The sequence below is a fragment of the Paroedura picta genome, chromosome 13 (assembly GCF_049243985.1).
Source record: "Paroedura picta isolate Pp20150507F chromosome 13, Ppicta_v3.0, whole genome shotgun sequence".
In the NCBI taxonomy this organism is placed as follows: domain Eukaryota; kingdom Metazoa; phylum Chordata; class Lepidosauria; order Squamata; family Gekkonidae; genus Paroedura; species Paroedura picta.
In genome coordinates, this window is record NC_135381.1 from 14,679,020 (window position 1) to 14,696,485 (window position 17,466).

The following is a 17,466-nucleotide window of genomic DNA, read 5'->3' on the forward strand; positions in this document are numbered from 1 at the left end:
TCAGTCAAAAGCCACAGCACTCCCAGGTTGCACTGATTCCAACCCTGTGAGGAAATTTAACAAAAATATTCTAAGGAATAACATTTTGTAGCTGTGGGATGAAAGAGCCTCTTGTGGTGCAGAGTGGTAAGGCAGTGACATGCTGTCTGAAGCTGTCTGCCCATGAGATTGGGAGTTCGATCCCAGCAGCCGGCTCAAGATTGACTCATCCTTCCATCCTTCCGAGGTTGGTAAAATGAGTACCCAGCTTGCGGGGGGGGGGGGACAGTATCGACTGGGGAAGGCACTGGCAAACCACCCCATATTGAGTCTGCCATGAAAACGCTAGAGGGCGTCACCCCAAGGGTCAGACATGACCCGGTGCTTGCACATGGGATACCTTTACCTTAGCTGTGGGATGACATTTTTGAAGTGTGTCTTAAATAGGTACAGTATTATAGTATTATTATAGTTATCAAAAATGGCTAGAGATATGTGTTCTGTGAGTGAAGTGAGACACTAAAGTGAACCAGGAGCTGAAGAAAACCCCTTGCTAGTTCCTATATTGCTTACTTTTGTAGCCAGGCCTTCCCAGGTATCTGGCAAATGTTGGGATTGGGCCTTCCATGAGAAATCCAGGTGCAAGGGAGACAACCGGCAGGTTATAAAGGAGATCCCCACAATTGAAATGTGGTTTGAAAAATTAACAGAGATGGCCAAAAATGGATAGATTAACGCTATTGGTAAATAATCAGGAAGAAAAAAAATTTCAAGAACAGTGGGAGATGTTTTTGGCTTACCACTCTATTTAATAGTTGAAGTAGTAAAGGAATGGAGAAGGGGCTAAGAGATAGTAGGGACAAGGAGAAAAATGCATGACCGTTTTGATAATGAATAACAATAATATATTATGTTGACATTAGGTTAGTATTATTATTTTGTTGATGTTAGGTTTAATCTAGTTGCCCCAGAAGATTTATGTTTTGGAAGAAGTTATGTGAATTCAATCGTCCTCATCACTCTGGGAAAAAAGGAGGGATGAGGGAAGTGCTGAAGTTATATGCAAAGAGGAAGGAGGAGAGACAGTGAGGGAGACAAAGTGAATGATGGAAGGAAGAATAGTCACACCAAAGAGGGGAAGAGGGAAGAGAACAGTGAAGAAGAGCTGGGGGCCCAGCGGAGCCAATGGAAAGGAGCTTCAGGACCACCAGAGGGCGCTGCACCCTTAAAAGAACCCCAAGGTGTTCAGAGGAGATAGGTGTTCCCAGCAGATTAATAGAGTAAAAAAGTCAGTGTCTTTTTCAGAAGGCGCTTGTTACTAAGTCTATCTCAAGGACCCTGTTACCAAGGTCAAGAGCCTGTCTTTTGTCTGTGAATTATATAATCAGAAACATATATGCCAAAGAGAAATTCAAGTCCAGGAATTTTCTTATTTATACTGAAACCACAGGGTTGCCAACACTGACCTGGGAAATTCCTAGGGTTTGGTCAGTGGTACCTCTGGAGGGAAGAATTTGTGAAGGGATTTTATCCAGAATCTACAATATATCATCCCATCTTCCTTTCTGATGTTGCCATATTCTGCAGGGGAAGCAGAGATACCTGATGCTGCAGGTATCTGTCGTTTGGAGATGTGCTGTAATTTTGGGGGATCCCCAGGACCCACCTGGAGGTTAGCAATCACAATTTGTCATCGTATCTATGTTAGGAGTCCCTCACAAGTCACTTAGGCAAGATAAAAATAACAGCAGAGTTTCTTTTTGCAAGCTCTGTGCTAACGGCGCTAACTCCGACTGGGCCTGGATCTCCTCTAGCTCATTTCACCAGGTGGGGGGCAAGGCAGAGAATGGCACAGCCCTCACTGAGGTCAAACATGCTTCCTTGGGGCCAGGGATCACCAGCCAGTTGGAGTTGGTTGAGCATAATGCTCTTTGAGGGGCATAGGCAGAGAGTCAGTCCTCAGGTGGGCCCAGACCCCGTATGGGCTTAAAGGTAAATACCAAGACCTTAAGCTTGATCTGGGATTTCAACTGGTAACCAGCGTAGCCACTCGAGCATGGGCTGAATGTGGGCCCTTCAAGGCGTTCCTGTGAGACCTCTGGCTGCTGCGTTCTGGTCGACCTCAACCCAAATGCGAGGCGGAGGGGCTCCCTTTGCAGGCCCTTCAGCTTCTTCAGACCAGCACTCAGAAAAGAACGTAATGCAAACTATTTTATGTTGTAGATCTCTTTATTTTTAATAAATACATTTCACAATGAATCGCAACCTTAATCACAAATAATAATGAAATTTTAAAAGGCGTCCTTGTGAATGGCTTTGTCTGCGTACTTCCTCCTTTCCGCTTCGTTTTCGTTTGCCTTGGTCCAGCGTGGCTGCCCACCTGAAGATCCCTTTCCAACCCAAGGGCACTCTCTTGCTAAACTCATTTCCCCCGCCGCCTCTGGAGCATTCCTGATCAGACACTAGCCTCGCCAAGGAGTAAAGAGGACTTCCAACCGATTCTGAGGCGCGCACGCCTTGAGGTAAAACGAACGCTTCACGCCTACTGGGAAAACCAACCAATGAAGCGACCCAGAACTTCCCGCTCTTCCCCTCCCTACCCACGAGCCCCGCCCCCTTCCCAGAATCCCTCGCTTCCGAGAACCCTCCCCCCCCGTGGCCGGATTCTCTTTTCCGCCGCCAGAGGGCCTGCGAACTCTCAAAGCACTTAGAGGCTCCGCCCCCCGCCCTCCGGCAGGGTGGGGCAGAGGGAGCGCGGGACGTGTTGTCCTGCCATGCCCGTCTCCTCCCCCTCCCCCCAGCTGGGCATCACGTGCCGAGGTGAGAAGGGCGTGCCGGGCGCCGAAGCCACGCCCCCTCGCCTCAGCCCCGGCGGCGGGGCAGAGCCGCCGAGCTGAGTGAGGCGAGCCGGAGGGAAGGCGGGCCGGGCGCAGCGGCGCCTATGGGGAAAGCGGCCGCGTCGTCGTGCAGCGGCAGCACCCGCGGGCTGGTCTCCTTGCTCAGCGCCGTCCCCTGCCTGGCCTGCAAGCAGGCGCCGCCGCCGCCGCCGCCTTCCCGCGCCGCCATGAGCCTGAGCGCGGCCAGCTCCGAGGGCCCCCCGCCCGTCACCGGGCCCGGCTCCGACACCTACAAGGGCTGGCTCTTCAAGTGGACCAACTACCTGAAGGGCTACCAGCGCCGGTGGTTCGTGCTCAGCAACGGCCTGCTGAGCTACTACAGGTACCGTAGTCGCGGCGCCCGGCAGAGCATGGGCTGGCCGGGCTGGAGGCATTCGGTGCGAGGCTGTGCCTGGCGCCCTGCCTTGGGGAGCCGGGGAGGGGGGCAGCGGAGGCGAGGGGGGTGGAGGTCAATCGGGTTGGCTCTGGGGACTTGGGAGGGTTTGCGGGTGCGCGCCTATTACGTGGATTGCAGCAACTCTGGGGGCGTGTGTAGGGGGGGGGTGCCTTTGCAGCGTGACGGGCTTGTGTGTTGCTTCGTGATCTGCTCCTCCAGGAGTTGTGGGAGTTTGCAGGGACTGTGGGTAAGGTGCCCCCTCCTTGGCACGCTGGCAAGGAGTTCTCCGCAGAGGTGTGTTGTGCGTCGCTGGTATTCTTAGTTGTGGGTGTTATACGTGGAAATTCAGAGCTTGGCATCAAGGGACCCGTCTTAAGGAGTTGGCAGTTTTAATTCCACTTAAAAAGTCTTTGGGCATCATAGTCTGAGGAAGAGTGCTTGCACTCGAAAGCTCACATCTTGAATACATCTTTGTTGGTCTTAAAGGTGCTCCTGGACTCTGATTTTTTGGAGGGCATCGTAGCAGCCTATGGTTTAGTTGTAACATGAGTGAAAGCGGGCTAAAACCTTCTGTGGGGGCACAGATTTCCAAAGGACAGGCTGTGCACTGCTGGTCTGTACTTAAAACAGTTGAGTCCTGTCCTTGAGCTTCCTTTCAACTAGGTTGAGCTGTTAATGTCTTATGAAAAACTGCAATAAAGGAGCATTTAACATGAAGAGAAGAAAACATTTCTTGGATGCTCAGTAAACTATTAACACTCGCATGCTATAGCATTTCAGAGTTCTTTCAATATAGAAAGCAGTGTTTATCGCCATAGGCAATGCTGTGTTGAAGATTTAGTACTCAGCCTTCAGAGGCCTCTTCCTTTGGCAATGGTAGTAAATGGATAAAGGTTGATTTTCTGCAGTAGAAGAAAAGACAGACTGCTTTTAATAGTTACATTTAACTAAAAGCATGTATATCAGTGTCCACATGTTGTCTTTGATACAGTTCTTTGTCACCTGTCTGTGTAGTGTTATGTTTTCATAGAATGGTAGACTTGGAGGGGGCCATACATGACATCTAGGCCAACCCCCTGCTCAATGCAGGATCAGCCTAAAGCATCCATGATAAGTATCTGTTCAGCCATTGCCTAAAGCCCAGCAGTGAGGGGGAGCTCACCACCTCCTTAGGCAGTCTATTCTACTGCTTGAACTACTCTGACTGAATCCCCGATATCTAGCCAGTACTGTTCTACATGTAGTTTAAAGCTGTTGCTCCCTGCCTTCTCAGTGACAACCTTTTAAATACTTAAAGGAAGCAGTCATGTCCACTCTCAACCTCCTCTTCTCCTGGCTGAACATTCCCAAGTCCCTCGGCATTTCCTCATAGGACTTGGTCCTCATGCCCCGGATCAACCTTGTAGCTCTCCTCTGCAGCCTCTCAATTATGTCCTCGTCCTTTTTGACTTACACTTGAGAGAAGCAGAATTGTTTGTGCATTGAGTTCAAGTTACGTTTATTGTATGTAGCCAAAGGCCGTTGCAATCTTTACAGTCATTACATAGCTATACAAACTAGACAGTTTCAAGCTTGTGCATTACATAAACCTGAAATGATTATTGTTTCATACCTGGAGCAGAAGTATAATCGCTAAACTTGGTTTATAGACTAGTGTAAAAACTGCAGTGACTTAGCTAAGTTTTATCCTGGTAAATGTTCTTGAATACAGTGATACATTTAGGATTACTGGCCAAATTCTAAATGTTCTGGTCTAGATTGTGTAAAACTCAGATGGAAACAAATTATATGTGTAGATCTACTGTGTAAGGTGTTTGGAAGTTGGGGTGGGGAAGGAAGATGCTCATCTCTGCAGCCAGTACAAAAATAACCATTCATAATGCCATACATGTCTGCCATAGGGATCTAATATGCTCGAAGTTCCATATACTAACTTATTTACATGAACATTTCACTGAAGAGAAGGAAAGAGACCCATTGATATTTCATCCTGTTGAGCAAGTGTGTGTGCTGAGCCTTGTGCAGAAAAACAAAAGCTGCCAGTAAGTCACTGAAATTAATTACTGTAAACTTCAGAATAAACATGTATAGGATTAGGCTGGGAAGCTTATAATGTAAGAGTTCAGGCTAGCTCAAAATTGGAAAGATTGTTCCAGTTTTTCTAACATTGAGATTTAATAATCTAGTAATGACTGGGGCTGTACTGAAGATTGTTAGAGGTATTGTCTGTTTACGTGGTTTACAGGGAAGCACACCATATCCTTTCTGCAGACTTTATTTTGCATCTGCTTTTTAAAGGATTCCATCTAATTAAAATCATAATAGACTTGATTCCTACAAAGCTTTGAGATTGCCTTGTTTACCTTCTTACTCAATTATGATAATATATAAAATGGCTTGATTTCCCTACTAACAATAGTTAACTAAAACCCTCAGTTTCAGACTTCCCATTTCAGGAAATTGTGTAGTGGCTTTGTTAAATATGGGGAAGAAACATTAAATATCTTTATTGCTATTGAAAAATGTTCATTCTTATTCTATTTTAATCTGGGAAAATATCAAGATTGTCTAATTGCTCAAGGAAGATGTAAAATGAGGGAGGTACAGTATCATGTTGAATACAGAGAACTGGATGTGAGTGGTAATGTGGTAAGCATTTCCCTTTGAGAAAACAAATGGTGTTGATTCTCTGCTCTACCTTGAAAGCTTGTTGGGTTTGCAGTCTTTCAGCTTACATGACAGGGTGGTTGCTATGAGGATAGAGGGGAGAACAATAGGATGAGCCACTTCATGTCTCTACTAGGGAGAAAAGCAAGATATAAATTTTAAAATGGCTTAAGTCTAAAAGTGGAAGAGGAACTTTTAGAGGAACTAGGGATCAATCATTTTCCTGCACTTCCAGTGAGTGGCAGGGGTTAAACAACATGAAAATAAACAGAACTCTTGTAACACCTTCAAATAACTCAGCTTTATTCCCGCAAACCACTCGTATACTAGGAAGATGTCATGGGACTCTGGTTTATTTATTTATTGCCACTCTATGAAATTGCTATATCTTGTCATTACGCATGGGTGAGAGAACACACTGAGGGTCACAGCTCCCAATTTTCACACTTTTTACACAACAGTGCTTATTGGCTTGTTTTCCTCTCTGGATTCTATTACAATACCCTCCTCTCCAACATAGCCTGATCGGATAGTAGTGGCAGAGCCCACCTTTCAGTCTATTCATTTGCCGCATGAATATGTGCGCTGTTCTCTCGCCCCCTCCAATCTTGAGCTCAGCAGACCTCAACCTTCTCTGCTTTCATGTGCTGCTGCGTCATCAATTAAAAAAATAGCAACCTTGAGCTCTGCTCAGATGTAGGGTGGGAAATTTTTCAGTGTTTTATTTTTCTGTGGAAAATCTCCCATTTTTAAAAAACCACCGTATTCATTAATTGCAATTAATGGATGCTGTGGCCTTTACAACATTTGGCGCCCATGGCAGATTTGAAACTCTAGTTAATGCTGTTCAAGTAAATATCCATGCACATGTATTTTTTATTGATTTGTAAATAAATGTAAAGTTATGAATTTACCTGAATGGTTGTGCATGTCAAATTGAAATCAAAGCTAAGAATCCTATTTCATCTTGGACTGTAGATGAAAGCAAATCCCAAACTGATTTAATGTTTATTTCAGTTTCCAAAAGCATGCAAAGTGTGGTCCAGGGACCTTGTGGTTTGCATAGGACACTTTGGAGTGGAACTAGGCTTTCAGCTCAATCAAGGCAAAAAGAATAGACAAATTATTGTTTCTCAAGACCACTTGCTTTTGGAGAGTCAAAACAAGTACAATAAGTAGCGTAATAAGTTCTCCTTGCACATAGACTGGTTGGTAGAACCATCTTTTAGGAAACGCTTGCGGTGTTCAATGAGGTTTGCCTCTTTGTGATATGGAACTAAGAAGTGACGCACTGGAGAGTAACAGTGAAATTGTGCAACAAAACAAAATCAGAAATAAGTAAGTGGATGTCTGTCTCCAAGGCATATCATGCTCACTTCACTGGATGTGGCAAAATTAGTGTCAGCAATGTTAAGTGTTTTCCTAAATCTGAAAAAAATGAGAGTATATATGCTATATTGCCCTTAACATTTACAAATAGTATTCCAGTTGAAAATCTTCTTCTCAACATAAAGTTCTAAATATGTTTGAATATGACATTTGAATTGCACTCAAGTGCTTTGTACATTTCAGGGTGAGTTCATCTCCGGATATAATATTAATACTAGCAAAAAAGCACGTATCTGAAAATACAACAGGTGCTAGGACCACTTCCACCCTGGGCAGACCAGCTGAGGCCTTGGCAGGCCTTTTGGGGGCAGGGGGGAGCACTGGCGGGGGGACCCCATGCCTCACTCTTCGGCCCCAAAAAGGCCTGCTGAGGCCTCTCCAAGCCTGGGTGGGCCTTTTGGGGGCAGGGGAGGGAGCGGTGGAAGGTACTCAGATCCTCCACCTCTACCCCGGGCAGGCCCGCCCAGGCCTGGAGAGGTTTCAGCAGGCCTTTTGGAGGAGGAAGGAGAATGTTGGCGGGGATTCTGTTCCCCCCCCCTTGCCATGGGCAGCCCTGTTGAGGCCTGGCAAAGCTACAGCCAGAGCTGCTTAGGGTTGTGGGAGTGCTGGCAAGGACTGGCTCACCCTTGCTCCCTTGGGAGTGCCACTGAAGCCTACCAAGGCCATGGCCGGGGCTGCTCAGGGTGGGGCGAATGGTGGCAGGGGCTTCCCTGCTCCTTTCTTCACCCCCAGTGGGTCCACAATCCCAGGCCCTCTGCCCGCCCTCCCTCCCAGCTCCCGCTTACCAGGCTGGTACTTCTTCCACATGGAAGAAGTTGGAGGGGGATGCAGCCAGGGGCGGGACAGCCTACCTGATTGGTAGGCGAAGAGTCCCATCTCCTCTCAGCACCCTCTTACCATTTTATTTATATGTTCAAATGTTGGTTTTAAAATGCAGTTTGCATAAGTCAAAAATAAATTCACTAAATCAGGTCATGTTTTGGAACATTTTACAATGCCCTAATTAATCAATATTTCCCCAGCAAAACCACATCACCGCACAGCAGCTGTCATGTCTCACCCTGATTTGCAGTCAAATTGGGAACTTGCACAGATGTAGCTGCAGGAGATATTCTACTTCAGGATGCAGCTGAAGAGACAGCTATTTAAGCATTCTCCCCAAACACTATTCTGCCTTCTTTGCCTGCGGGCGGAGCTAAATGATTGGCAAAGCATTCCGTATTCATGGATTGAATCAAGGTTCCATATTTGTATCTTGAATTTGTTCTAAGTAAAACAAGGAGTGACAAGAAATCCTAATGAAACGGACACAGGAAGCTTTTTTCTTTGCGACAAACAGCTGTACTGTTGAGGAGAGACAAAACTTTTTTTTCCAGATAAACTATGAAGCTATGACAGTGACAACAGGCAGACTGAAATACATATAGTCATACATGACTAGGTGCTTGCACAGGGGATACCTTTACCTATAATAGGACTTTGCTTTTATGAAGGAGTGTTTACAAATGTAACCTGGCTTCAAGTTTTGTTTGGGCTTTTAAATGTCAGCACTAGCATCTTCAGTTTACTTTATAACAAAGTGTTTCATAATCAGTTTGGAAGCACAACAGACGAGGGAAGCAATTATATGTGAGTAGCAAGAATCTTTTCTTGGAAGCAGCAGGCTGAATTTACGGGCAAGTGACCCTGATGTGAGGCATGATTGTGTATTAGTGGCTAATGCTAATCTTTGTTCAAAGTGTTTGATGGAATCAAGCTGTGTCATGGTTGGGGGTCTTTGTCAGCCTTGGCTGGTTGTAGCCTTTATTTGTTTGATACAGGAGCAGTAGGAAACAAACAGTATCTTATTCTACTGTCAGGATGGGGCTATAAACTTTACAGACCTCTTCCAGCTTTGAAGGCCTCAGACCTTTAGGGAAAGGGCCAGTGGCGCATAAGATATATTTTGTTTATTTTCTTCATTTCTGCTCCAAGTTTCTCCCCAGTGAGGAAACAATTTTATTTATTTATTATTTATTTCTTAGATTTTGATACCACCTTCCCGTATGGCTCAGGGCGGTTTACATGGAACATTCTGGGGGCATTACATAGAACATCATAGATATAAGAACAGTCATAACATATCAGCAACAGTTTCAACAGTGGTTATAAGAATAACAGAATATTACACCATTCAATTGAACAAAAATTTCAATAGCAATGACAACTTTAAGAGAAACCCAAGGGAGGTCAGATTCATTCTGGAGGGGGATGTCTGAAGGGGGGGACCCGGGGGTGTCTGGAGGGGGGGACCTATGGATGTTGTTGGGTCGGATTAGTCTCAATCAGATTCTTAACTGATGCTAAACCATAACCAGAAACTTCTCATCTGTTTGTTTTTTTTTACTTGAAGGGGATTAAAATAATTCTGCCCCTCACCTTCAATAGGGTTTTTTTATGACGTATTCTTGGGAATCTTTGGAAAATAAACCAAAAGCTGATACTGTTGCATGGTGCGAACTTGAAATGTTTCCTGCTTGTTCTGCTGTGGTAACCCTTTAGGTTACATATGATTGATGTACAAAAACTGTAAAGTTCAATTTCAGTGGGATTAATAACTTGATTTAGAGCTCTGCTAGCATAAGAATCCTTGGAGCTATGCATTGACTTTTTACAAGAACTATATAATTCATCATGAAAGTCTTTTGAGCCAGCTGCAGTTCTTGAAAGGCTCCTTCATCAGCTGTGGCTGGCCCATTCGCTGGCAGGGGCTCCTGGGAATTGTAGTCCATGGACATCTGGAGGGCCGCAGTCTACCCCTGCCATAGACTATTCTCAAGAAATGGCTCACTTGCAGTCTTCTAGCAAAGTTATGTATATGAACAAGGGGTAATATTAACTTGGTGCCATGCAATATCCCATTCTGAGGTGAAGTGGTTCACTGAGAATCACGGAGACGTGCTACAGTAAAGTCAATGCTCAAAATGCTAGGAGCCACAATAAAATTACAGGGCACATGATGCCTGGGATTTGTTGAGCTCTTACTTAGATGAAAGGAAAACGATGGAAGCTATTTATTGTTCGGTATCACTTTGTGCCTGCATTTAGATTTCACAAACAAATTGGAGCCTGTTTTTATAAGCAAGATCCTGGCTAGTGTGATCCCTCTCTTCTTCCTTTTACACACAGAGGTGTGATTGAAGTCTTCTAAGCTAGTTCTTATTCCAGCTTGCGATGTCCAGATGTGGGCACCTTCACAAATCTAAACAATGTGTGCTCCTGATTTGGAACCCTGTTTACTGGGAAATAAACTAAGGATATGTTTGTGTTTGTGAGACTAAGAATAAGCCAAATTTGTGCTTGTCACAAACATGCAGCAGTCCTAATGCATCTTGTTTGGGATCTCTGCACATGCTCAATGGATAATTCTCAGGTCTCTCTAGGGTAAAAGGATGTGTGGGGGGCAGCTGTTCTGCCATAAGCAGAATTAAGGAATTCCCCTTGTTTAACTTCACATGATGGGGCTCTTGTCGGACATCTTGATTGGCATGCCATAGAGAGGCTTAGTTCATAGACCAGGGTCCACGGAGATGTTTTCTTTTGATGAAATGTTTAATGTTCCACCTAGCACCAGTCTCCTGCTTATTTCCATGGGATACTCTTGACAAATGGCTTGCTTGCAGTCTCTGTAGCAAAGTTTATGGGCCCCTAGGAATCCCTCAGCCTTCTCGGAAGAAGGCACTTAAAACCCATGGTAATTTTATTTTACGGGTTCTTTATGGGTGGTGCTGGCACTGTAAGAGGCTCCATTAGCTTATTAGCTGGGTTATGACCTCCCAGTGTGCAAATCTTTTGAATGGAATCCTTTGATGGGTGTGTGTGTGTGTGTGTGGGGGGGGAAGAGATGAGGCTTCTTTGCTTCCCAGTAGTGAATTGGGGTTTTGAGGGGTAGGGAAGGATGGGATGGAGAATCCAGCAGTGCTTGTAGCATTTGTGGTCGTTCATATTGAAGTTGTTTTCTTTCAAATATTATTCTCTTCCTCTAACATTATTTAAGGGGTAAATATGGCTTTAAATAGATGAAATGTAAATTTTAATGTAAATACCAAGCATTATTTCAAGTTTATTAGAGATCCCTGTTGTTGCCAATGTATCAAAAGAATTTCAGTGTGCAATGTTGCTTCCTCAGTTGTTAATTAGACCAACGGCATTCATTCCGCAGCTTGCAGAGAGCCACCATCAACTGAAAGAGTCATATTTACTTTCAATCCCAACAAGAAGCCTGTACCTGGGGGAGGCTTGCAGCTTACCTCTTCCTCAGGTGGTGGATGCTTCAAGGTGAATGCCATTTGCTTACCTCAGACTGTACCAGAAAAAGGCATTGCTTGGTTCCTTGAACTGTGGGGCAGGGGCTGTATTTGGGGAACATTTCTGAGAAGAGCTACAAGTAGCTTGTCAAAGAGCCATGTGTTGCCCTGAAACATTATTGCTGTACATTGGACATTGACTCTCCATTTCTATCATCTCTGGAAAGTAGTAATCCCCAGAACTGAAATTCTGGGTGTTTTCCTGTAACACCAGAATGCTCTGTACCGGCCTGATTGGATACTTAGTGTTCATGGGTTAGTGAAGTGCAAATTCTGATTCATCTTATTGCTGCTCCCACAGAAGCAACAAAATATTTCTATGGATTCAAACTATTCTTTGCCACTTCAAGTCATAGCAAAAAGAATCATATGGTTGACATGACAACCATAATTATACACACTGGAATCTTTGCAAGATTTCTTGCCATTACATAACTTTCTTGAGGATAAACAGTGATTTCAAGCACAATACCTATATGGAGAATACCTGGGGAATTTACAGCTAGTGTATCTATTTGTGCAAACTGCAGTGGATGGGCATGTACATAATGGATATAGTTGTATATGAAGATTAGAGAACCTTTGAAACTGTTATTGGAAGTTAAGTAAGATGAAATCTTTCATATTTTTTTCTTTAAATTTTTGAGTTCGTGTTGTTTTATATCATTTGGTTTTTGCCAGCTATGGGAAGAGCAAAAATACTGAAGTTTCGTTTCAGCTACAATCACTGGATCTTATTCATCCACCTCTCTGAAGTCATGCAGCCATTGCCCCTCCATGCTTTCAAATATGTCTTCACGGCCATACAAATTAGAAACTCTCATTTAAAAAATATGACACCTGATATTCTAATGAATAATTTGTCCTTACCGTGTCTATTCTGGCACTTTTTTTGTGCCCTAGCATAAATATGTTCCTCTAGATTGTCTAGGACAAAATGAGATTGTTGCTACCCTATGTAGCCATTGTGCAGTTACATCTTGCTGATTTTGCAACTCCAGTGTCCTCAACTGAGAAGGAAATTAGCTGTATATACTTGCAAGATCAGCTTCAGGCTGACAGTGCTATAAGTGTGTTTCTTGTACATTTGTTTTGCAGTTTCATTTTTCTAGCAGAATAATTTCTATTGGGCGGGGGAACTATATCTCACAGCACCGCTGTGATGAGGCTTTGCCAGGATTCTTTACCCTAACTTTTTCCTAGGACACCGTGGTGGGTGTTTCCCATCTTGAGGGAGGCAGGTGTAATTAAAACTTCCTGTCTTCTGATCGGAAACGCCCCCTTTTCCCAGTCTTCTTCCTGCCTCGAGAGGGAGAGCAGCTTGACTAGGTGTCTCTCACTCTAGAATGCACAGAATACTATCCTCTTTCTCCTGCCCCCCTCCTGTTTTTTTTCCTCCGCTCATTCTCTGTCAGTTGCACTTTGAATCGAGCACCAGGAAGAGGCATAGAGGATGCATGTACACGCACATGCTTGCAGCAGCTGTTTTATTTATTTTATTTTTATTTATAATTAGATTTCTATACTGCCCCTTATGACAACCGTCTTGGGGTGGTTCACAATATGAAATCCATAAAATACAATATAAAACCCATAAAAAAACTTAATTAGGCCAACAGAACCAGAGAATAAAAGCCAAAAAACAGCCAAAAGAACAGATGACAGCATAATCTCTCCAGCCCAATAACTGTTCCAGCCAGGCCAACATAGATGATCCCTTTAATCCTGTCTGTCCAGGGGGCAGATTGTACACATAGGGCAGGATTCACAGATGCCATCTTTGGTCACTGCCCTGGCCTCGACAAAATGCCTGGCAGAAGAGCTCCATCTTTACAGGCCTTGTGGAACTTAGTGAGCTCTGTTGGGGCCCTTAGCTCTTCTGGGAGCTCATTCCAGTAGTTAGTGCCAGCTGTCCGTCCAACAGGAGTTAGAACTGTGTGTCATCCGCATATTGATGACAACCCAGCCCAAAGCCCCGAACCAGCTGGGCTAGAGGGTGCATGTAGATGTTAAAAGTGTAGGGGAGAGTATAGCCCCTTGGGATATTCCACAAGGGAGCGCACAGGGGTCTGATAAGTCCTCCCCCACTGCAACCCTTTGAGTCTGGTTCTGGAAAAAGGATACCAGCCATTTCAGTGCAGTCCCCCTAATTCCAGTCCTGGCGAGGCAGTGGGCCAACAACTAATGGTCAACCACGTCAGATGCAGCCAACAGATCTAAAAGTACGAGGATGGCCAAACCACCCTGATCCAGTTGGCATCGGATATCATATGTCAGGGCGACCAGCACAGTCTCTATCCCGTGGCCAGGATGGAAGCCAGACTGGTATGGATCAAGGGCTGAAGTTTCCTCCAAAAATGCTAGGAGCTGATCCGCTGCGACCTGTTCAACCACCTTTCCTAGGAACGCAAGATGCGAAAACGGGAGTTAGCTGGCTGGGTCAAGAGATGTTTTTTTTTCAGATGAGGGCACCCCACTGCCTCCTTGAGCCCCTCGTGGAACTCACCTGACGTCAGGGAGAGATTAACAATCTCCCTCACGGGGCCTCTTATCCGTTGGTTGCCCGATGTGAGCAGCCAAGACGAGCATGGTTCAAAGGGACAAGCGGTTGCCCTCACTGAGCCCAGCAATTTGTCCACTTTGGTTAATGAGAGCTGTCTGAAGCCATCAAACACTATCCCCCACGATGGCAATGGAGCTTCCAGTTTACATGCCAGTAGCTTTCCAAATCATGCAACACCTTCTAGATGTCTCTCACTGCATAAAATTGAAAGTATGCACCAAAAAGAGGAAGACGGTTCTTTGGAACTGGCTGAGGAATGTACATAATGGTGGAAGCCAGGCAAAGGAAACAGAATAGTATATTTCATTGTGCTCCAGCTAAAAAGAAAGGGAGAAAATTAGATTGAACTGTGCGCATGAGTGCTCATAAAACTGCAAATTGTAATGCCATTACAATACCAGTTATTGCAATGGAAATGTCTCCATTCGTAATTTAATTCCATGGGAAGGGATCAAATTGGCAAATGTCTTTCAGTCCGAAATCTGTAAACTGTTAAAAGAAACAAACACAGCTAAGGTTGTTCAAATTTTATAGTCGGAAATCTGGGGAGAGCTGTCTCCCCAAGGAGATGCGTTCCTGGCTTTGGCTTACCACTTTACCTGTGAGACTTGTCACATGGAAAATGTATAGTTTGGCCCTACAGCTAGAATGGGAATGGTCATTTAAAAGATTCTTAACCTTTCAGTACTCTGCCTTATATTGTAGAGTAAACCAGAAAAATAAATTCACTTGGTTGTTAGATGTCGCTGTACTGGAGCCACTTTTCAGAGGATTCTGAATTCATACAAGCGAAACCCAACTATAAAGTAGATTAGAGGTCATGCCACCTTTAGAACATGGGTTTTTTTTTCTAAAATTGAAACAGTAAATCCTGTTTAAGTCTGTGCAACAAAAGGAACACCGCTGATATTTCATACTGACATTTCTAAAGCGATCTTATTTTAGTGCTGTAAAAATACATTGATCTCTAGATAGCCGCACAGTTAAGATACTCTAGCAGTCATTATACTTCCCTGTGGGGAATGCTTGCTGTTTGGGTATGCTTGAAGTATCAAAGCTTGGAAAGTGCTTTGGGGGGACCATTGATTTGATTCTATATAAGGGTAGCATCCATTGGATAACTGGATCCTTGTAACCTCATGCATTAGATGGTTGCTACGAAGGCGCAAGAGCCTCTTGTGGCGCAGAGTGGTAAGGCAGCAGACATGCAGTCTGAAAGCTCTGCCCATGAGGCTGGGAGTTCGATCCAGCAGCCGGCTCAAGGTAGACTCAGCCTTCCATCCTTCCGAAGTCGGTCAAATGAGTACCCAGCTTGCTGCTGGGGGGTAAACAGTAATGACTGGGGAAGGCACTGGCAAACCACCCCATATTGAGTCTGCCATGAAAACGCTAGAGGGCGTCACCCCAAGGGTCAGACATGACTCAGTGCTTGCACAGGGGATACCTTTACCTTTTCAATGGCGCATCCCGTAGTAACATGAGGGCCTCTCGGTGTACCATTGCACTTTTTGTTGTCTGTATTGCCTCATCTCTACTGGACCTTAATGCTTATGATTAGCATCTTTGCCTCACAGTTAGGATGCTGTAGGTACTGATGTTCGGAAACTTTTAAGCACGTAGGCTGCCTACTGCTGTTAAGTGCATGGTGTGAAAATTTTGAATGGATTCTGTGTGCGTGAGAGTGTAAGTGCAAAACTGACAACACTTTTAATGGAGGAACTGGCAAAAAGAAAAACTTAGTCTGTTCATATAAGGGTAGCAGAACACCTGGCTGACTCCCCTGGGACTGTGAATCTTACCACTTGATAGGTATGGAAGCAAAAAGAAGAGATCTATGATGCAGTAGGTCCAGAGTCCTTGAGAGACCATGTGATCTGAAACAAGTAAAAGCACTCTGGTTGGAATGCAGGAGAGTCTCAATTCTATTGCTTGGCATTCAGGTCAGATGTTGTCTGGTGTACTGAGGGACTGATTTATTGGAATAGCGGATGAATTAGACAAATTACAGGCACCATAATGACTTCTGTAAGATTTTGGAATTCAGCTTCTACCTACTTTTTATTTTTGTCAAGAGCTCTTCCAAGGACAGTGTGGATAATCCCGATTCCTGTGCACTTGATCTTCAAGCTGTCCCCTGTAGCAAAGGTCACATCACATTTGCTTCATGTTTCCTCCTGCAGCTTGTGTTCCAAGACGTTTGGTGCTGGAACACATGACCAGGCTATGTAGTTTTACTGGAGGAGGGGGTCATAGCTTTCTAGAGAGCTGCAGTTGGCAGATATGTGGATTTGTTTTATTTTATTTTTCAATCAGATTGTCTCTTAAAGTATGTGTATGTATATATATATATATATAATACAAAATGTGCTGAGGAAAACAGCTCTTACTGAGATCTGGCTACAGGCCTGGGCAGTGCCACCTTAGGAATGGCATGCGATCTGCAAGCAGTTGGACTGTGCCTTGGTCCCTGCTATCAAGTGACTTGGTGATGCAATAAGGGTAGGCAACCAGCTACACAGTGGCATGCTGGAACATTTCACTGGCTTCCCAAGTCCAGTGCTTCACCTTGACTGTCTTTCGCCTTAGCTGCATTCTTTTGCCTTTCTTGACTCCCAAGTTGTTCTGCGGATCTCACAACTTATGAGTCTTGCTTATGAGATACAGATTTTGTCACATTGGAATACCACCTGCTAGGTGTGCTTGTTTGAAAGCTATGCACACACTGTAGATCATCTCCCACCCCACTTTTCCATTCCAACAATCATTGAGATGGGTTACAGCAAGCATTAAAACTGAACTCATTAAATGTGTGTCCTTCTCTTTCCGCTTTGACCGCCATTTTGCTGTAGGTTATTTAAAACTTCAACACTTAGATCTTTTTAAGAGAAGGTAATCAAAATCCTTTTATGTATCATGTATCAATTATATGAATAATAATTAATAATGGATATGAAAGATGAAATCATTTCCTGAAATTTGCACGATGGCGAAATATAATATGCATCAGAATTCACTGTAAAACATAGAGGCAAAAGCAAAGTGAACATAGGAAAGATTCTCTACTCTTGACTCAAAACAGGAAGCCTGCATGAATACTCAGATCAGGAGTAGTCAAACTGCGGCCCTCCAGTTGTCCATGGACTACCGTTCCCATGAGCCCCTGCCAGCATTCACTGGCAGGGGCTCATGGGAATTGTAGTCCATGGACATCTGGAGGGCCGCAGTTTGACTACCCCTGACTTAGACAAA

At 44.4% G+C, this 17,466-nt stretch overlaps 1 protein-coding gene across 4 annotated transcripts in view; it reads left to right on the forward strand.

Moving 5' to 3' along the window:
• Positions 1-2,705: 2,705 nt before the first annotated feature.
• OSBP2 (oxysterol binding protein 2) overlaps positions 2,706-17,466 on the forward strand; it is a 124,476-nt gene continuing 109,715 nt past the window's right edge. Inside the window, exon 1 of one of the 4 annotated variants that reach the window (XM_077308935.1) lies at positions 2,706-3,198. In XM_077308935.1, coding sequence (XP_077165050.1) covers positions 2,921-3,198 — 278 coding nt within the window. In that variant the 5' untranslated portion in view covers positions 2,706-2,920. The remainder of the gene's footprint in view (positions 3,199-17,466) is intronic. The other 3 variants (XM_077308936.1, XM_077308939.1, XM_077308938.1) reach the window with 3 other exon arrangements.